Raw genomic sequence first — 22121 nt, 5'->3', positions numbered from 1 at the left:
CCAGCCTGGAAGAACAAAGATTGAATGAAAGGAAAACCACTTATTAAGCACTTAGACAGTGCTAGGAATACAAATGACAAGGGAGGAGGTGTTGATCTCTGCCCTCAAGGAACTTATCTTCTCCTGGGGAAGAGAGCTCCTAAAGAAGTATGGCAGCCAGAGTGTAGAAGCTAGGAAGGCCTGTGTTCAGATTTCACCCCATGGCTTTCTCCCTCAGCAAGTTACTTAGCCCATTTGGGCCTCAGTTTCCTCATCTGTAAAATAGGGGGGATGGCTTAGATGGTCTTGAGGGGCCTTCTAGCTCTAAGGCATTGACCCACCTTTCTCTGGCCTCCCCATCTTTTCCCCAACCATCCATAGTTCATTGGACAATATCGCCACCTGGTGGCCCAAAGATTGAAGTTCTGGAGAGACATTTAAGCAGCCTCGGACCCCGAGGCGGCCTGGGCCTTAATTTAATTTAGGGAAAATGTACTGGGTTTGGCAAACAATACCGGCCAGCTCCCCTTGGAGCCAAAGTTTCAGGTCCTAATCGAGGTCTTAGCTCTGGGGGACCTCGGCTGTCCTCTGCTCCAACTCCTCGTTTCACATTCGGGGCGACTGGAGGCTCAGAGAGGCGGGATCCTAGCCAGGCTCACACAGCTTTCTAGTGTCAAAGTTAGACCTGAAGAGCCAGGGTTCAGCCACTCTTGGCACTCATTCTGGGAGGAGCCAAGGCCTGTCTGGTCTGGGTTGCCTCAGAGCAGCCAGCTGGGGAAATGGCCATTTCCCCCATTATTCCTTGATGAGTCCATTACTAGATTAGTTCCTTTTTTTAGAACTTAAAAACCAAAATAAAGGACTTTTCTAGGGGACCACTAGAGATTCGCCCCTTAAAAACATTTTTTTTTTACTTAAAACACCCCCAAAGAGCATTTTCATCTCCACAGCAGAACACAGGAGGATGATTTCTACAGGAAACTAGGAGGAAGTCAAGATTCACTTTCAACGCTGTCCTCCTCCTCTATTCTCCCTTGTGGTTTTCTGGTTTTGTCTCTTTTTAATGCACAGAATTCAGTATCACCCAAGATTCTCTACATCATCTCTTTTATGAGGTCTCTTGCGACAATTAGATTCTCTTTAACCTGTTGGAGTTTGTTCAGCCACTTTCCCGTGGTCTGAGGCCATCTGAGGAACCCAAGAAGAGGCTCATCCTTTTCCTTCCCTCCCCACCTCCTACTTTGAATTATCCCTTCTAGGTCGGAGAGCTTTTTTGGCTTCCTTCCTCTTTTATCCTTTCCCTTAACCCCACGGCTTCATCCCCACAGATCCGTTTTTCAAGTCCATTTCTAATTTTCCTGAAGATTACCCAACCTTCCAACGCATGGCCAACCCTGGCGGGCGAAAGGAAACAGCTCAAAGTTTGGCCTGGAAATTGGCCTCTGGGAAGAAGGAACATTCTCGGAAGGCTATTAGGGTGAAGCCAGGGATGAAAGACAGGCTCCTACGCCCAGGGAATGTGAGGGCTGCGGGAGCACAATGGGAGAGCAGAAAGAGAGCTTGGGACTAGGAACTGACGGACTTGCGCTAGTCTGAGAACCTGAGCAAATTCTGCTCCTGCCCCTGAGTGTATAACCTTGGCCAAGTCCATGTAGGGCTTCAGATCCCAGCCCTACAATTGTAGGGCAGCTGAGCCTCTGAGCCTCAGTTTCTTCAGCTGTAAAACAGGGACAATAAAACTTACTTTCAAATGATTTTTTCCAATAAATATTCCCCATTCATTTCTGAAAGCAATAATATAAAAAACCATCCCACTCTATTAAGGCAGGGCTCTGAAATACCCATTTTTACTAGCAAGACACTGCAGTATATTTCCATGATTCCTCTTTGACAAGTGCCTGAGTTTTTATTCAGAATAACATCCTGCTCAGCAGTATATTGCATTGAAAATGGGGCATGGAGGTGGCACAGTGGATAGAGCACCAGGCTTGGAGTTGGGAAGACTTGGGTTCAAATGTGACCACAGGCAAATCCTGTGGGACACTGAACAAGTAGTGACTTAATATCAGAAGGTTGTTTTTTTTTGTCCCACAGAACTCACGGAGCCCTTCCCAAAATGATAGTGTTTGATGCAGGAGGGGATGCCCAGGATGGTGAAGGCCACCAGTCCTACTGACATACAGCTTCTCCATGAAGCAAATACCAAACAAGGGTGAGAAGCCCTGCCGAGGTCTTCCCATCCCCAGATTGCCAGAGAGAAGGGAAGAATGGAGGGCAGAGCGAGCCAGGAGGGGGAATCTCCAATGAAGAGCAGGCTTGTTCCTCACCTGCACCCAGGATGGAGGTCTGGTGCTGGGCGCCCAGAGGAGAGGCCTGGTGTGCAGTCACTGAGTCTTCTTCCTCCCTGAGGGAGTTCCACCTCACATTCTTTGGTGCAAAATTGCTTCCTAGTTTGTGCTCAGAGGGCCCCAGGCTGTGGCAACTGCCCTGGTGGTTTCCCAGGAAGGATGAACTCTGGGTTTTTTCCGGTTTGGAGATGACGGGAGTTTGGTGTCTTTTAGTCCCAGCATCCCAGGCAAGGCCCGGGTTCCTGGAGCAGCTGCTGACTGGGATGCTTAGAAAAGAGGGGTCAGAGTTCTAATCAGTGTTCCCAAGTGGCCAGTCTATCTAGAAGCTCTGGGCCTGGAGTCAGGAAGGCCCAGAGTTCAAATCTAGCCTCACACTCAGGAACTCTGGGACTGTGGGAAAGTTGTTTGACCTCAGTTTGCCTCCATTTCCTCCTATTGTGGTGAGAAGCAAATCAGATAATATTTGTAAAGTGTTTGGCCCAGGACCTTGCACATCCTTGGTGCTATATAAATGTTTGCTCTAATTATTATTGAATGAGCCTCAGGTGGTTGCCCAAAAAGACAGTCTAGAGAAGCTGGGGGGCAGCAAGAGGAGCCCTGCTCTGCAGCGCCATAAATGCTAGCAGGAGCATCTACGAGCAGAGAAGAAACAAATATGAGATGATGGTGTGCCTAGAGATTCCTTGAGAGTCAACTAAAATGAATTGAAATAATTAATGACATCAGCAGAGTTGAAAACCCTAAAAGAAATCCCCACAAATAATTATCCTTTGTTATGTTTGTAACCTGGAAAAAGAGAGCCACTGAGGTAGTCAGCCAAACAGAGCCTTTAACCAGGAAAAAGCCCTCCATAATAATCAGCCCTGCACAGAGCCTGGTGCCAAATACTACACAGAACTGGAACCCGGGGGCTCTGGCATCTCTATCTCTGGGAGGATCAGTGTGCCAGAAGATTCTCCAAAGAATGCTGGAACTTGGGGACTTCTATACCTTTTGGAGAACTGAGGATGGCGAAGTATGACTGACTAGCCTTACTGTGGCCACTGGGAAATGGGATGTCCAAGACAGGACTATGGGGGAGAGGCTGATGCTTTACAAGGGATACTAAAGAAAGAGTCCAGCCCTTGGCTGGACTACCTGGAGAGGACTTTGATACAATGGGAGAAACTACCAGGACATTTGACTGTCTACTAGTGCCACTTAAACTGGCATCATTAAGTCCTTTAAAGTCTATGTTCAGTCTGAAATAGGTGAGTCTGGGACTTCCCTGGGGTGAGTTCTCAGGGCACAGGAGCAAACTTGGGGTTCTCCCAAGCCCAGTTGACAGTATTGCCAACAAAATCCAGCAGGAAGAGAGAAATTCCATTTAAAATGACTACAGAATATATAAAATACTTGGTGGGTTCCTTACCAAGATTGCACATGTCAATGCAACTCCAAACCAATTTTTAGGGTAATAGAGACAGAGCTAAATAATTGGAGAGATATTAATTGCTCATGGGTAGACAAAGTCAATAAAATCTAAATGATAATATGTTCTAAATTAATTTACTTATTCAGTGCCATACAAATCAAGTTACCCCAAATATTACTTTTTATAACTAGAAAAAATGATAATAAAATTCATTTGGAGTAACAAAAAGTCAAGAATATAAAAATATATAAATATAAAATATAAAAAGTTAAGAGAGATAATGAAAAAAAAAGTGGGAAGGAAGGAGCTCTAGCAATACCATTTCTCAAGCTATATTCCAAAGCAGTCATAACCACAATGTTTTGGTAGAAGTTAGAAAATAGAGAGGTCAGTTGTGGAAGCATATTCGCTACAAATGAAATTGTTGTGGGGTTCAGAGGTGGACCCTGTGGCATTTAAAAGAGTGGGAGCCATAAACTGTGATAATTAAAATGGAGGGAGTCATAAACTGTAAGAGTTAAAATGGTTGAGGTTGTAAACTGTAGTGAGTAAAATAGTTGAAGACTTAAATTGTAGTAGATATAAGAGTGGGTGAGTAAATTGTGACCACAGGAAATATGTTTTCACCACAGTGTCTTGTTTTAAATCAAATATAAGGTGGTCGCCAGGGAAATATTCCCAATTATGAATATACCCAAGTCAACTGGGTTTTATAGAGAATTTTAATTAATAATACAATGAGGAATCAAAGAAAGAGAGAGAGAGAGAGAGAAAAAAAAGGAAATAAATGAGAAAAGAATAGGCCGGCCCAGGCAGCCCTGGCCAATCCAGGCCTAAGCCCTAAAAGATAAGATCAGTCAGTCTTTAATCACTCACCACAAGATCTGTTCAAGCGAGGATTCAGGGGGACAGAGTCTCCCCAGAGGGAGTTCCAGCCAGAGTCAGCCTCCCTTGAGAGACCTCCTTAGAGATTGTCCTTCTCTCAACAACCTCCTTAGAGGCTGTCTCTCAAGAGACTCTATATCTCCTTCAACAGCCTGTCCTTTTCTTATATTGGGGGTTTTCGCCTATGTTACCTCCCCTAAGTTCTTCCATCTATCAATCACAGTAGACGTTTTCCAAAGGACAGCCCATTTTTAGTCCACAGCTAAGTAGACTAATCCTCTTAGTAATCCACACCTGAGTAGGTTAGAATCTCTGAGTAAGTTTCTCACCTCTTTGTCCCATGTAAGTTTGCCTGACCTTTATAAGTACTTAGCACCCCTTTGTATTAATTCTAAAAATAGGCATGGCTTAAGTATGAGTGTAAGTATTTTTCATTGTTCAGCAAGGAGTTTTCTCCCCTAAAGCAGTTTTAAGTATGGGTGGAGTAGAGGTCTTCCCATTTCTGATCTAAGTAGAGTTCTCACTTTCCAAATGGGGAATGGTCCCAATAGGGAATTGTCCCAATGAAGAATTCCCCAATGGGGAATTCTTTAACATTCATAAGCCTGAGAAATTTCAAGATTCACAACCCCTGGGATTCGGGAAGAATACCTTTTGCGAGAATGCAAGACTCCAAAACTTGGTTTAAAAATAAAGAGAAATGTATTAATTTGGAAAGTAATGTTGAATCTGACCAGCAAGCAGCATAGGTGAAAGTCTGCTTCCTAGGTGGAACAGCATGGGTGGAAGAGCTGCTCCTCAAGAGGACAGCAAGACCATGTGGGTGGAGCAACCTGGAGAGTTGCTCCCAGAATGCCTCAACTCTGGGGTTTTTATATTTTATAGCAGTGAGGACTTGACTCTGGAACAAGGGGTTGGGGGGAGGAGGTTTGCTGGAAGGCATGGGGTGGTTCTCCAGATTTGGAGGACAGATGGATGAGGTTTGTCTTTGTCCAACTCAAATCAATGGGATGATCAAAGGAGGATAACCCTCTCAGGGTCAGATGTTTTGGGTTGGGAGTCGGAGGGTATGAGGGGGAAAGGAATTTCCCTGGTAATAGTTTGCCTGAGTTTCTAGGGGTAAAATGCCCAAGTCAAAATGGTATAATGTACTGTGAGAAAGGAAACCGGAGAAGAGCTTGGATGAACTGAAGAGGAATAAAATGAGCAATCCAGAGGAACAGACAATATATTCCATAACAATACTGTAAAAATATACAACTTTGAAAGACTTCTGTACTCGGATACACACTACAGCCAACCACATAGACACATACACACAACCATAAAGAATGATATCTACTTACTAGCAGAGAGAGTGGATGGACCAACAAGCAGAATGAGATACATTGTTGGACAAAGCCAATGTGAGAATTTATTTTTGCTTGAATCTTCATGTTTGTGACAATAATTTGATTCTTTTCTTTTCTCCCCAGTGTTGCTGGGGGCTGAAGACCAGTTGGGAGGTGAGGTGGAAAAAAAATAAATACTGGTTAATTAAAAAAAAAAGATTTTAATGACATAGCATGAATTGAGAGTTCTAAGACTAAATTCTTCTGTCTGCATTCAAAACAATTAAAAGAAATTAGACTGAGCAGGTGCCCTATTATAGATTGAGAGCCAGACCTGGAATCCAGAAATCCTAGGTTCAAATATGACCTCAAGCACTTCCTAACTATGTGACCCTGGGTAAATTACTTAACTCCATTTGCCTAACCATTACTCTCTTCTGCATTGGAACTAATACTTAGTACTGATTCTGAGATGTAGGGCAAGGGTTTAAAAAAAAAGAAGTCAGGCCTGTAAAAGAAAGCTAGGTCAGTCTGTGGTTCCCAGAACAGAAATTGGAAGAATACCATCTAGAGTCCCCACAGATGATCCTGCACTGCCACATACAGTATGTTCTGGTCCCAGAAGAAGAAACTTACCTGTTCTATCATGATCTTTTGTGATAAATTGTTTATGTAGAAAAGAAACAAATGTTTGTGGGACCAAACTAGAAAAGCAAGAGGTCAAAGAATACTTCTGATATCATTCTACCATGGGAAGAGAGGGAGGAGAGCCTGATGATATCTGGATGTTTTGAAGGTTGGAAAAAAAATGAAACTGAAGAATTGGGGTAAGTTATTTGGTGTATTTTTGTTTTGTCTTCTGGAATGGGGAGATCAAAAGAGTGGAATGTGTGTGTGTGTGTGTTTTCCTGACTCAGAAAAGACCCCAAGTACACATTTGCATGCTCATATTCTCTATCTGCCTGCAGATGGACTCATATCATGTTCTCTGTGTTTATCTCAGTAGGGAACTTCCTGCCCTTTTATCCCACCCCCTTTTCCCTCAATCCAGGAACCCCAAAATATCCCCCATCCATCATTTCTGCTTATTCTGGAGTTTCAAAACACCCCAGCAAGTGGGGGGACTCTGGGAAAAGATCTCTTCCTTCTGCAAGTTGTAGCATCCACTTCCATTCCCCATATCCCACCTGGGTTTGTGCCTATGTGTCTTCTCTCTTTCATGGACCTTGGTGCATATCTTTTTGTCTATATTCTTTTGTGGTCTATAGCGTATAGGAATCATGGTGAAATATAATTAAAGCTAAGTTTAATTGGCTAAATTAATTCTATTACATTTTTTAAAAAGTGAACAAGCCTTTATTTTTTCTCTTCTTCTTTCCTCACCACCCATTGAAAAAGAAAAGAAAAACAAATATGGAACAAATATGCATAGTCGGGAACAAGAAAATCTCACATGGGTCGTGTCCAAAAATGTGTGTCTCATTCTTTGTCTTGAGTCAGCATTAATTAAATACCTACCAGGTACCAACCCTTGCACCAAGTGCTATGGATACAAAGAAAGACAAGAAACTGTTCGTGCTGTCAAGGAGCTCACAATCTGGCTTCCCTCCCTCTCTCAGGAGGTGGGAGCACCCCAGAAATGGAGACATGGAGCTCCATCTTAATAAACAATGACTTCCATGCTAAACATACAGGGATAATTTCTTTCATATGATCAATACATTCTCCAATTCTGTATGCTTAATCTATTTGCACTCTTGTTTTCAAAGAGTCTGCATATATATACTTTACTGAGAGCAGTCAGCCAAGGCTGTGTCTAACGATCTGGAAAGATCCCAAGTCCTGCAGGTTCTCAAGACTCAGTGTCAAGGATGTACATGTCTATGGGAAGAGGTTCAATTGCTGGCAGAGGATTTGAAGAGACAAGTTTCACTAACTTTATCTAAGTACAAGCCCTAATCAGTCTTTAGCCCTTTGATCTACTTCCCCAGCAAGTCATTAACTAGGTGAAAGGGCATTTGTTTTTCAAAGATAACTTCCAAAACCAGCAATAAATCTTTCTATACAGTTCATAGGCTCACAGAATCTGAGAGCCAGGAAGTACCTCAGAAGTCATATATCCAAACCACACCTGAACAGAAAAGATCAACCATTTCCCTGGGGAAAAAAATCATCCAAGCCTCAGCTTGAAAATTCTCAGGAACTAGAAACTCACTCCCTGAGGTGGTAACCTAGTCCACTTCAGGGTAGCTTGACTTGTTAGGTTTTCTCTTATGTGGAGGAGATAGATGACACTGCATCTCCTCCACCCCCTCCCTGACCCTGTTCCTACTTCTGTCCTCTGGGTCTGTCCATGTGACAGCCTTGGACAGATATCATATCTTTCCCATCCCACTGAATGTCCTCAGTTCTTTCACTAATCCTTATATGATCTCTCTCTCTCTCTCTCTTCCTCCCTTCTTTCTCTTTCTCTCTCTCCCTCCCTTCTCTTTCTCTCTCTCCCTTCTTTCTTTCTTTCTTTCTTTCTTTCTTTCTTTCTTTCTTTCTTTCTTTCTTTCTTTCTTTCTTTCTCTCTCCCTCCTTTATTTCTCTTTCTTTCTTTCTTTCTTTCTTTCTTTCTTTCTTTCTTTCTTTCTTTCTTTCTTTCTCTCTCTCTCTCTCTCTCCCTTCCTTCCTTCCTTCCTTCCTTCCTTCCTTCCTTCCTTCCTCCCTCCCTCCCTCCCTCCCTTTCCTTCCTTCCTTCCTTCCTTCCTTCCTTCCTTCCTTCCTCCCTCCCTTTCCTTCCTTCCTTCCTTCCTTCCTTCCTTCCTTCCTTCCTTCCTTCCTTCCTTCCTTCCTTCCTTCCTTCCTTCCTTCCTTCCTTCCTTCCTTCCTTCTTTCCTTCCTTCCTTCCTTCTTTCCTTTCTTCTTCTCCAATTACATATAAAAAGTTAACATTTTAAAAAGAATTTTGAGTCTCAAATTCTCTCCTTCCCCCCACCCCCAGATGACAAGCACTCTCATATAGATTTTGGATGTACAATCAGGTAAAACATTTTTCCATATTAATCCTTTTATGGAAAGAGATTCCAACCAAAAAAAAAATTAAGAAAGAAAATGAAAAAAGTTTGCTTTAGTCTTGATTCAGACTCCATCAGTTCTTTCTCTGGAAGTAGATGACATTTTTGACCATGAGTCCTTTGGGGTAGTTTGAAAAATGCTAAGCCGTTCACAATTGTTCGTTGTACAGCGTTCTTGTCACTGTTTTGTACAGTATCCCTGGTTCTGCTCATTTCACTCTGCTTTAGTTTGTGTCTTTACAGGTTTTTCTGAGCTCCTCCTGCTTGTCATTTTTATAGCACAATAGCATTCCATTACAATCATATATTATAACTTCCTCAGCCATTCCCTAGTTGATGGGCACCCCCCTCACTTTCCAATTCTTTGCCCCTACAAAAAGAGCTGCTTTAAATATTTTTGTATATAAAGGTCCCTTCCTCTTTCTGTTTTCTAATCTCTTTGAGATACAAACCTAGTAATGGTATTGCTGAGACAAAGGGTATATACACTCTTTTATAGCCCTTTGGGTAGAGGTCCAAATTGCTCTCCATAATGGTTAAATCAGTCCACAATTCTTCCAGCTGTCCATTGGTGTCTCAATATTCCCATATTCCCTCCTAGTATTGTCATTTTCCTTTTTTTTGTCTTGGTAGCCTATGATCTGATAGGTATGGGGTGATACCTCAGAGTTGTTTTAATTTGCATTTCTCTAATTAACAGTGATCTAGAGCATTTCTTGCATGTCTTTAAAGAGCTTTAATTATTTTGAGAACTTACTGTTCATATCCTTTGACCATTTATCAATTGGGAAGTGACTCGCATTCTTATGTCTTCAACTCATTTCTCTACCTCTTTAAGAAATAAGGCCTTTATTAGAGAGACACACTTCGTAGCTGTGTGACCCTGGGCAAGTCACTTGACCCCCATTGCCTAGCCCTTACCACTCTTCTGCCTTGTAACCAAAAGAGTCAGGCCTAGAGATGGGAGGTCCTAGTTTCAAATCTGGCCTCTGACATTTCCCAGCTGTGTGACCCTGGGCAAATCACTTAACCCCCATTGTCTAACCCTTACCACTCTTCTGCCTTGGAACCAAAACACAGTATTGATTTTAAGACAGAAGGGAAGGGTTAAAAAAAAAAAGTTACAAGAATCCCCTTCCCATTTGCGGCTGTAAACAGTTGAACCTGTTGAATGTCTTTCGATTTCCCTTTGTTTACCTTGTAATACTATGGTCCTCCCCCCCCCCCCCCCCATTTCTATTCCAGAGGCCCTCTTTGGGATTTAGTTCATCAGCCAAAATGCCTCCAATTTGAAAGTACATCTTATGCCGGATAAGAGCTTCTCTGGGGAAGACCAGCCAACGCCGGGGAAATGGAGTAGGAAATTCTTCATTCCCAATAAAGGACCATAAAATGAAACCATGAAATTGGTTTTCACTTCGGTTTGGGACTTCGTAAGGAACGCAGCTTTGCTTTGTAACGCTTCTGCCTACATGTACTGGCCAGCACTGTCTAGCTCGGAGGGCTCCTGGCCCTCACCTCACACTCCATCTCACAGGCGATCCGCTCTCCAGACCAGGAGGGCTTCCCCCTTACACTTGACTTGTAGAACCCCAAGGGGTTTCCAGAACTCAACGAATTTTTCCCAGTGCCTCCCTCGGATCCCTTTTTTAAAAATCTTGACAATTTATACTCATTATCAAATGATATAATATTTGCGAAGGCTTAGCGAGGGGCCCTGGCCCACAGTAGAGAATAGGCTGTCCAACTACTCAAATAAATCTTCCGACACTCTCCCAGAATGGTAGAAGCGTTTTTATTTCATTCTCACATGAAGGAGCACTTACCAGTCAGTGCTGGAAGCGTCACAGCCAGCTAGTGCAAAGGGAGAAAGCTCACAGACTTCCTGTTTTGCTGGTCCCTCCCCTCATCCCCCATTGGCTGGTTACTTGAGAGTTGCACTCTATACCCGGAAGCTAGCTAATCAGAAGGCAGGCAAGCAATACCTAATTATACTAAACATTCATTTGGTCCCAGCCAATCCTAGTTGAGCACATTTTTTCATCCTGCTTATCTGCATAATTTTTTTTCTTCAGCCAACCAGAGGAGGAGGAGAAGGTTATGGACTGCTCTGCAGTTTCAGTTTCCTTCTCATCTGTCCCTTCTTCTCTCTCAGCCAGATGGACTCCAGAGAGGAGGTCAGGCTCGCCATGTTTCCCAAAGTGGGCCACTGACCGGTGCTCGTCCCTTTTCCCTCTTTTATTCGTGGGCTTCCAGGAAGCTCTCGGAGGGCCGGGACTGTCCCACTTTGGGGTCTGTATTCCCAGGACTGTGACGGGTGCATATTAATGATGGATTGATTCTTGAGGCCTGACCAAAGGTCATTGATTTAGCCATTAAGAGACACGTTTCCCTTGACCGATAAAGTTGGGAATAAGAGTTGAGAAGTGAACTAGAGAAGTGAAGGCAACTCTGAATGGGAGAGGAGACACCTGGGAACCCATTCCACAATTGCTTTTTGTTTTCTTTTCTTTTTTAGGGAAGAGTTTGTTCATGTCCAGTGGAGAGCTTGGAACCCATATTCTGTGAAGGGAAAGGTCAAGTCACCATGAGGTCCATGATAGACTTAAAAGCCCCAAGCTGATGGGAAGATGCCAGGATCTTTTTTTTTTTTAAAATATATTTTATTTGATCATTTCCAAGCATAATTCGTTAAAGACATAGATCATTTTTTTCCTCCCCCCCACCCCCCATAGCCGACGCGTAAATCCACTGGATGCCAGGATCTTTTGAGGCCAAAGTGAGACAATTCCATGCTGAGAGCAATAGGGGGCCACCAATAATGATGATTCACTCCCTCACTCCCTTTGGGGTTGGAGAATTTAGTTTTGACCGCACCAAGCAGGCTTTAGATTTTCCTGAGTGCCTCAGTGTGTCTGCCTGGCACTCGGGATGCTTCCTGCTTCTCCTCTCTCCCACAGGGGCTTCTTGACCCCTGTGATCCTCATTAGCTACAGGTTCAGGTTGAAGCCCCCTTCTGATGCTCCCCTGAATAAGGCCAGCAGGCCACCTTCGTCCTGAGATTTTTACATGTAAATGCCCAGATCACCCCCCAGCCTCGATCCTCCCTGGATCCTTGGACAGCACTCACCTCCAGGTTCGGAGGAGGTATTGGGGTGAGTTTGCTTTTGAGAACAAAGACTGAGGGCGGATTTGATTCCTTCCCTTGGGGCCGTCTGTTCTAGATGTCAGGGGACTCAGGGGACACTTCATTTGCAGAGCTGCACCTTTATTTTTTGGTGGATGGGACGGAAGGTCATAAGAACTTAGCTTGGGGTTCCCTTTAGCTGCCATTTCCTACCACTGTTAGGCCCTTTGGTTTTTCCTACCACAGACATAAAAAAAGTGACTTGGCATTAGGAAAAAAGACTGATCAATGAGCGCATGCGCCTGGTGAGCCTTTACTGCCCTAGCGATATCCCGGTGCACTAACTGGGGCGTCCCTGTAGCTCAGCAAAGGCCAAATGGGTAGGAATGTCCTGAACATCTGCTTTGAAGTTCGTTCATTCAACACTTCACCACAGTCCGTGTTAAGAGTGATTTATTTAAGCCATTCCTATAACAAGCATCAGCCTTATTTTTTCATTGCTTGATATAAGGAAGGGAAAAGAACCTGGGAGCCTAAACCTGGAGAGGAAGAGGTGGTGTGAGGAGCTATAGCGGGTTCCAGGACTGGAGCGGGCTTCAGCTTTTCCTTAGTAGACGTCGTTGTCATCATCTTCATAACCCGTTGGCAGAGGATTGACGTGAGGGTTATGAAACAGAGTGTGGTTTCCGTCTCCCCACGGGAAAGCCTTACTCCGGATTCGAAGGTGGCTGTAGGGGATGAACTTGGGCCTCGGGTGAGATTCCCTGGATTTCAGGTACACATTCAGCATACTGACCGCCACACCGGGGAGAGCAACGTAGTAAGTAAGCGCCTTCCACATGCGGGCTGTGCCATCCTCGCCTTCCGCAGAAGTGCCGCTTGAGATTGCCCGCTGCCCTAGAGCGCGGACCTGGCCCAGGAATGCCAGCACTCGACCCCCAGTTGCTGCCATCTTCCACCAGTTGTCCAAAAGCTTTAAACTAGAGTTGATAGAAACAAACAACAGAGACCATACTGATGAGTTCTCTCTACTGGATGTCGGTGTAAGTCCCGTAGTTCCATAAATTCAGGCCTGAAGATCTGAAAGAGATCTTGGAACAAAGAACATGGAATGTTTAAGCTGGAAGAAACGTAAAACACAGAGTCATAGAAGGTTAGAATGTTGGAACTGGGAGGGACTTTATTTTTTAAATAAATTGATTGATTGATTTAGAATATTTTTCTATAGTGACATGATTCATGTTTTCTCCCTCCCCTCTTTCCTATGCTGGCCCCAATGGGACAAGCAATCCCACTGGTTTACACATCATTATTCAAAACCCATTTCCATATTATTCACATAAGACACTTGTCTCATTACTCAAAACCCATTTCCATATTATTCATATTTGTAATAGAGTCATCTTTTAAAACCAAAATCCCAAATTATATCCCCATGGAACCATGTGATCAGTCTTATTTTTTTTTCTGTGTTTCTGCTCCCACAGTTCTTTCTTAGGATGTGGATTGTGCTCTTTCTCATAAGCCTAGGAGGGACTTTGGAACATGGGATCACAGAAAGTTTGAACCTGAATTTCATTCTGTTCATTTGCAGGGGATGATTCAGGGCAACTCTGACCAAGTTGAGAGTTCACTGGGAGCTTAGCCTTTGGGACTGGGTGTAAAGGGTGATCACTGAAGTGGCTTCAGTCAACCTGAGGATCTTAGAAGCTCTTTTCCTATGGGACTTCTTCATCTGGGGTTCGTGAATGCCCCCAAGGGGTTCATATTTAGGGGACTCCAATCCTGAGCACTCTAGTGGCAGGACACAGGAGTCACAAAGTGATGTCTGACAGCTGTACTCCTGGGTCCCCCCCTCTACGTGGCAGAGCCAGTACAAAGTCTCTGTGGAGGAAGGAGCAAGTCGAGTTTAAAACCATGGCAGGAAGCAAATTGAGAACTCTTCTGCTTCCGCCTTTGAACAATGGTCTCTGGAGAGGCTCTTTCTGCTCCTCCCTTTTCTCTTGATCTGTGGCAAGCCCTCGTCTCAGCCATCCAGCTACAACAGAGATTTGGATCTGTCCCTAAAGGCAGGAACACTGAGACCTATTTCTCTCTCTCTCTCTCTCTCTCTCTCTCTCTCTCTCTCTCTCTCTCTCTCTCTCTCTCTCTCTCTCTTTCTCTCTCTCTCTCTCTCTCTCTCCCCCCCTCCCTCCCTCCCTCTCTCTCTCTCTTTCTCTCTCTCTCTCTCTCTCTCTCTCTCTCTCTCTCTCTCTCTCTCTCTCTCTCTCTCTCTCTCTCTCCCTCCCCCTCTCTCTCTCCCTCCCCCTCTCTCTCTCCCTCCCCCCTCTCTCTCCCTCCTCCTCTCTCTCTCCCTCCCCCCCTCTCTCTCTCCCTCCCTCCCCCCCCCCTCTCTCATAAATGCTTATAAATCTGGCAAAAAGCACCCAGATCAATTTTTATTTATAACAATGGATAGACTTCAGGGAGTCCATGATTTGGATAGGAAAAAACTTGCATCTTTATTTTTACTAACTTCTAGCTAAAATTTAACATTTCCTTCAACTATGAATGTAGGAAACAAACATTCTTTTTTTTTTTTTAATATATTTTATTTGATCATTTCCAAGCATTATTCGTTAAAGACATAGACATTTTCTTTTCCTCCCCCCCCCCACCCCCCATAGCCGACGCGTAAGTCCACTGGGCATTAGATGTTTTCTTGATTTGAACCCATTGCTTTGTTGATAGTATTTGCATTAGAGTGTTCATTTAGAGTCTATCCTCTGTCATGTCCCCTCAACCTCTGTATTCAGGCAGTTGCTTTTTCTCGGTGTTTCTACTCCCATAGTTTATCCTTTGCTTATGAATGGTGTTTTTTTCTCCTGGGTCCCTGCAAGTTGTTCAGGGACATTACACCGCCACTAATGGAGAAGTCCATTACGTTCGATTGTACCACAGTGTATTAGTCTCTGTGTACAATGTTCTCCTGGTTCTGCTCCTCTCGCTCTGCATCACTTCCTGGAGGTTGTTCCAGTCTCCATGGAACTTCTCCACTTTATTATTCCTTTTAGCACAATAGTACTCCATCACCAACATATACCACAGTTTGTTCAGCCATTCCCCAATTGATGGGCATCCCCTCATTTTCCAGTTTTGGGCCACCACAAAGAGCGCAGCTATGAATATTTTTGTACAAGTCTTTGTGTCCATTATCTCTTTGGGGTACAGACCCAGCAGTGCTATGGCTGGGTCAAAGGGTAGATATTCTTTTAGCACCCTTTGGGCATAGAGGAAACAAACATTCTAAGAAGGGATCTGTAGGCAGTATCAGACTGCCAAAGGGATCCATAATTTGGAAAAGATTAAGAACTCTAGATATAGAGATAGATATGCTCATTTGGGGTAGATATCCCCTACCTCATTGGGGACCTTTCATTTGGTGTAGCCCACAGGCTGAGCCGGCTTTAATGGGGTATGTGGTTGCTGCATGTGTTCCAGCTTCTTGGAGCCACAGTCAGGTGCACTCTAAAGGTAGAAGAGCAGCCCTGAAAAGGCTCAGCAAGCCCTCATGCCAGAGTCCCCCCCAATACCCCATATACTCCAGCTAGAGTATAGAGTTCGAAGCAGGCCAGTGAGGTGGCTCTGGGCACTGAGTCTGGAAAACAAATCTCAATTTTTGGCCTCAGGCACTTACTAGCTGTGGGATGGGGCAAGTCACTTCACCCTATTTGCCTTAATATCCTGGAGAAGAAAATGGCAAAACCAGTCCAATATTTTTGCTAAGAAAACCACACAGACAGTCTGTGAAGTCATGAAGAATGGAACACAACTGAATGACTGAACAACAATCAAAAGAGTGCTTGGCTGGGATTCATGTCAGGTTGGGCTAGAAAGACTGTGCTTCACTTTGGAAGGCTTCAAATGTCAGACCAAGACTGGGAGTTGGAAGAGACAGAGAGATCTAGTCCAATTCCTTCTAATTAAAGGGAAACTAAGGCCCTGACATATTAAATAGCCTGAGGTGGAGGCAAAGAACTTGTCCATGTGCCTGGACAATGCCAATCCCTGCCCCCCAGCTTCCTGGGGGTGTGCCTCTTTAGTAAACCTATTTTCAGGAGTCCCTGAATTTAGCCTTTTCTTTAGAGAAGGCAGACTCCCAGGCAGTTGCTTAGGCAGCCCCAGCTTCAGGAGTTATCCCTTAGGTAACTCCTGGCACTAGAGTTAGGACTCTGATTTTCTCTGCAGAGGAGGGGGATTTCTTGAGTGTTTCTTAGAAAAATGGTTCACTCCTGGGATTCTGAGACAGGAGGATCAGAAGAAGATAAAGCCATATGTGGGAACAAAAGCCAAGTTTTTCCTTTATATAATTCTTATGGATAAATTGGACAGCCCTGGTCCAGTGGGAAGGAGGCCTGTCTAGGCAGAACCCCCAAGTATCCTGCCCTCCCAAGGGTATATCATTCCAGTTGGGTGGCACTCTAAGTCTGAGGGGTGCAGCGTAGGACTCTGGGAGAGCGGGACTTGACAGAGAGGGAGGAGAATTTTGTTGGTGTCTTCTGGGTTTTTGTCAGTGCCTTTATGTGTATTCTGTTTTGTTTATGGTCTCTAGTGAGTCCTTTGCCTATGGGGATAAAGAAAGAGCATCCTGAACACCATATTTGCATTTGTTACCTTGAGTAGCTCATTCAGGAGCTGAGAAACTCTTTCATCCATACTTTGGGGCCTTAGATACAAGCTCTATTTAATGATTGTCTCTGGGTGGGGGCAATATGAGCCAAAATTTTGGGGGTTACCCCCAAAATGGGCATGCTACTCTGAGCCTGGGAGCCTGGAGTTATGGATTACACAACAAAATTCCTGCTAAGTAAAAGGTACTGTGAAAAGTGCTGGGATTACAGAAATAAAACTGAGACAGTTGTTGCTCTCTGATAGTGGATGTTCTGGACATACAAGGAGAATTGGAAGAAGACATGATTCACTCACAACTGGGGATGTCTTGGAAGGTTTCACTGAGGACTTCATTTGATTTCACAGAGACAAGTTCTTAAGAAGCCTTAGAAATTATCTAGTTCAACACTCATTTTATAGATGGGGAAACTGAGGCACAGAGCCAGGGAAGAGATGTTCCCATGGTCCAAATAGAGTAAAGCTTTCACATTCCTTCACATTATTAGTTATACATGATAGGAGTCTGAGTGCACAGTATTTAGGGGTCTGGTTTCTCTGTGGAATAATAGGAAAAGAAAAAAGTAGGGAAGGAAGGGATCCATAGATGAGGTCTGTGATCCAGGAATTTGCCTCCTTCCTTCCACTTTTAGCCCTTTGATGGTAGCAAAACCAGCCCATTTGGTCACAGATTTGAAGTATTTTTCAAATACTTTAGCCTCACAAGCATGAAAGAAATTACTTGTTTGAGGGAAGTGAATTTGTTAGGTCTTTGTTGGTGGGGAAGGGTGCAATGGACTTGGGTTCAGATCTCAGTCAGAGGTCCTAGATTCAGACCTCAGGTCTTCTTCAAGTGAACTTTTGAGAAGAGATTAGACTCAATCTTTCAGGTCCCTTCAAGCTCTAAAACCCTGAGCCTTGGTCTGGTCTTCTTGGCCTTCCAAAGTGAAACACCACCCTCCATTTCTCACCTTTTCGCCTATATGAACTCCAAACTCTAGCTAAATTGAGCTGCTCTCTGTCTCTCAAACACACCCTAAACTTTCTTGCTTCCATATTTTTTCTCTTAAGTCACTTAACCTTGTTGGCCTCAGTTTTCTCATCTATAAAATTGAGCTGAAGAAGGAACTGGTAAATCACTTTAGTATCTTTGCCAAGAAAGTCCCAAAAAGGGTTACAAAGAGTCAAAAATGACAGAAAAATGACCAAACAACATAACTGTGCCTCTCCCCAACCAGGATTGCCCTTTACCCTATCTCAAGCTTCATGTTGTTGTTTTTTACCTTCCAGTGAATCTCTCATATAATTTCAAATTTTATAATTATATATTTATATCTTAATTCCCTCATTCACTATGTTTTAACTAAACATTATGTCCCACCTAGCACCCACTTCTGTGCCCTCAATAAATGTTTGAATTAACTACTGAATGAGTGAATGAGACAGGAGAGCTTCCTCTTCCCATAATTTCATGGTTCTAAGTAGTAATATTTCAGTATTGCTTTTAGACTTGCAAAACACTTTCTTGCTTTATTAAATTTCTATTCAAAATTTTCATTTTTACAAAGAGATAATGGACAAAAAGACTTGTACAAGAATATTCATAGCTGCGCTCTTTGTGGTGGCCAAACATTGGAAAACAAGGGGATGCCCATCAATTGGGGAATGGCTGAACAAACTGTGGTATATGTTGGTGATGGAATACTATTGTGCTAAAAGGAATAATAAAGTGGAGAAGTTCCATGGAGACTGGAACAACCTCCAGGAAGTGATGCAGAGCGAGAGGAGCAGAACCAGGAGAACATTGTACACAGAGACTGATACATTGTGGTATAATCGAACGTAATGGACTTCTCCATTAGTGTCAATGCAATATCCCTGAACAATCTGCAGGGATCTAGGAAAAAAAACACTATTCACATGTGAGCAGAGGACAAACTGTGGGAGTAAAAACACTGAGGAAAAGCAACTGCCTGACCACAGCGGTTGAGGGGACATGACAGAGGAGAGACTCTAAACGAACACTCTAATGCAAATACTAACAACATGGCAATGGGTTCGAAGCAAGAACACATGTGATACCCAGTGGAATCATGCGTTGACTATGGGGAGGGGTGGGGGGGAGGAAAAGAAAATGATCTTTGTCTTTAATGAATAATGCATGGAAATGATCAAATAAAATACTATAAAATTAAAAAAAAATAAGGCAACAAAAAAAGTTTTTCATTTTTACATTGCCTAGAATTCCCCTTGTATCCTCCCTCCTTCCCCATTCCATCTCTTACAACAAAGAAGTTTTAAAAGTTTACTTTCTTTTATTTTCAGTTACTTGTAGCAACAATTTTTTACAATTGTTATCTGACATTTTGTGATTCAGATCCTGCCCTTTCCTCCCTTACCCTCCACATCCCCCAAGGAGGTAAATCATCTATTGTAGGTTAACTAGTACAAAGAATTTTTTTAATAAAAAAAAAAAAAAAAGAGGAAACAGTCAGCAAAACTGATGGACACATTGAAAACTATCTGATATTATTCTATGTCATGTTCCACGTTTCTATCCAATCTTCTTTGGGGATGTGTTTATTCCTTATAACTTTGTAACTTTCCCTTCCATTTGTTTGCACTTGTTAGAATCATTGCATGTATATTGTTTTCCTGGTTCTACCTACCTCACTTTGTATCCATTTATATAAGTCTCTCCTCCCTTCTTTGGATTCCTCATGTTAGCTGTTCTTTATAATGGCAATATTCTGTTACATTCCAATACCACTGTTTGCTTTTTGTTAGTGACCTGCTTGGGTAAATGTGTAGCAACAGGCTCTCTGGCTCAAAGGGCAGGGACATTTTAGTTACTTTATTTGTATGTTTAGAAACTCTTTTTCAGAATGGTAGCCCTGCATCCTAGTGCCACTCATAATGCATTAGGGAGTCTTTCACATGCCCTCCAACCCTGACTCTTCCCATCTTTTGTCATCATCTTGCAAAGTAGTTTAACATGTTATCTCTCTTTCCCCTGCACCCCACCAAGCCATCCTGTGAGATAGTTCAGGGATCATAATCTCTATTTTACTGATACGGAAACTGAGGCTCCAAGACCTTAAATGATTCACCCATGGTCACATTAGATAGTGTCTGAAATTGGATTTGATCCTAGTCTCATCTGATGCCTAATATAGCACCCTTTGTCCTATACCTTTTATCCTACATGCCAGCAGAGATCATATCAGTAAGAATTCCTCTGGCCAGGGAAACATAGAACTGTTTCAAGTTTGACCAAATAAGCTTTTATGGGTTGTTTTTTTGTTGGCCTCTTTCTGAGTGATGGTGCTGGTATCTTCCAGTGGTATATTAGAAAGAGTAGCAATTCCATGCTTTTCCTTTTTGTAGCAACAATCCAAGTCAGATTCCAGAAATTTTCAAGTCGAACAAGTCCTCCAGCCTTTTCTTTTCAATTCAGTCCATCTAATCAGAACTCATATTTTCTCCAAAACCTATCTTGCCTATTTTTTTTGAGGACACTGCTGTCCTTCAGGCATCCAAATTGGCAACTTGAGTCATCCTTGATCCTGCCCATCTGCCCCCTTTGCCTCCATACCTAACCAGTCAGTTGTCCAATCTTGTATTTTCTAGCTCCATGTTATCCGTTCCCTTCTATCTTCTCCAATAGGCTGGTTCCTGGTTCAGGCTCTTAACATCTCTCCTTGGACAAATTATATATCTTCATAATTGCCCTCCCTGATGCCAGTTTCACCTCTCCCTCTTTATTCCTACATTTAACTTAAACCCTCTGAATTCCGCCATGATGCTAATCAAATATTCCTCAAAGAGATCTGACCCTCTTACTCCCTGTTAAAAATTCTTCAGCAGCTCACAATAACCTATGAGTTAGGTAAGATTCTTTCAATATATTTTTTTATTAATATTGTCATTATAGCATCTACATTTCCACCTGTAACCCTTTCCCTTCTTCTCAGAGAGCTATCTTGTAGAACCAGAAGTTTTTTAAAAGAAAAAAAAGAGGGAGAAGGCAAAGGGGAAAAAAGCAATTAGCAAAATAACACATTAAAAAAACAAACAAACAAACAAACCTGGAACATACCCCTGACTCTCCTATCTCTGCAAAGTAGTCAAGGGGACTGTGGACTGTCTTCTCATTTCTCTTCTTTGGAAATATGCTTGTTTTCTGCAATTTTGCAAATTCACTTTTATCTGGTTAGTGATTTTTTTAAATATTTACTTTGTGGTTGTTGATATTGTTTTCTTGTGTCTATTTTACTCTGAATCCGTTTTTGCAAAGTCTTTCAATAGTTCTCTGATTAAAAGTAATTAAAAGTAATAGGTAAATTTATTATAATTTGCTAATTCTTTATTATGAAGCATCCTTTGCACTTTGTGTAAAGAGCTTTGTTAACATTCTCATTTTATCTTCACAAGAACTCTAGGGGCTATTATTATCCTCATTTATAGATGAGGAAACTGAGACAGAGATTAAGTGACTTGCCCACAGTCACAGAGCTAGTAAGTGTCTGAGGCCAAATTTGAATTCAGGTCTTCTTAACTACAGGCTCAGTGATTTTTTGTTTGTTTGTTTGTTTGTTTGTTTTTCACAGAACCACTAGTTGCCTGTATTCATCGTATTTGTTGCTTATGACAGCATCCGAATATTCTGTTACATTCACAGACCACAACCTGTTTAGCCAAACCCTACTCAACAGGTATTTTCTTTATTTCCCTTTCTCTGCCACCTCCAAAAGACCTGCAATTACAATGTTGGTGTCTGGAGATGGTTTTATCGGTTATCTTCTTGCCTAGTAGTGGCATCTCCAGATTACAGGGCATGGACATTTTTGTCACTTTATTTGCATAATTCCAAATTACTTTCTAAAATGGTTGCACTGACTCACAACATTTAGCAACAAAGAGATCACTGGAGATGTTGGAGAAAGCCTTTTCAGTGTCATGGGATGGGAACCAGAGAGCAAGAGGCTGAGAAGTGAGTGGGAGCTAAAGCAGTGCCCGCAAAGGCTCATTCAGCTTTTTTAGGTGTTTGGCTATGGAAGAGAGGAGAAATAGGGCACTTGGTAACTTGAGGGGATGGAATGGTCAAAGGAAATTTTGTTCTCCTACTCTCATGTTCCGTGTTGTCTTGTGGCTGGGCCCAGGAGATTTTGGTATCAGGATAGGATTAGGTCTTTGGCTCTTGGGCACAAAGGCACTGGGTAAGCAGTATAGACTAATTGTCAGAGATATGTTTCTTGGAAGGGAAGCCAAGACAAGAAGACTTGGGTTCAAGTCTTCCCCCATCTGCAAATCTGCAAATAGTGGCTGGGT

The 22121-nt window shown here is 42.9% G+C and overlaps 1 protein-coding gene and 1 long non-coding RNA gene across 2 annotated transcripts; one reads left to right on the top strand and one right to left on the bottom strand.

Moving 5' to 3' along the window:
* Positions 1 to 6261: 6261 nt before the first annotated feature.
* On the top strand, positions 6262 to 10791 carry LOC130454256 (uncharacterized). Its single transcript, XR_008911916.1, has 2 exons — positions 6262 to 6784; positions 10262 to 10791. It is a non-coding gene; the product is annotated as an uncharacterized LOC130454256 (long non-coding RNA).
* A 1788-nt stretch (positions 10792 to 12579) lies between these two features.
* LOC130454255 (cytochrome c oxidase subunit 6A1, mitochondrial-like) lies at positions 12580 to 13247 on the bottom strand. Its single transcript, XM_056797302.1, has one exon. The coding sequence runs from the start codon at positions 13093 to 13095 to the stop codon at positions 12751 to 12753; it is 345 nt and encodes a 114-aa protein (XP_056653280.1). The 5' UTR covers positions 13096 to 13247; the 3' UTR covers positions 12580 to 12750.
* Between the last annotated feature and the right edge of the window lie 8874 nt (positions 13248 to 22121).

This window comes from Monodelphis domestica, chromosome 1, assembly GCF_027887165.1.
Source record: "Monodelphis domestica isolate mMonDom1 chromosome 1, mMonDom1.pri, whole genome shotgun sequence".
Lineage (NCBI taxonomy): Eukaryota > Metazoa > Chordata > Mammalia > Didelphimorphia > Didelphidae > Monodelphis > Monodelphis domestica.
The sequence above is the reverse complement of the archived record's forward strand: the minus strand, read 5'-3'. Positions and strand labels throughout refer to the sequence as shown.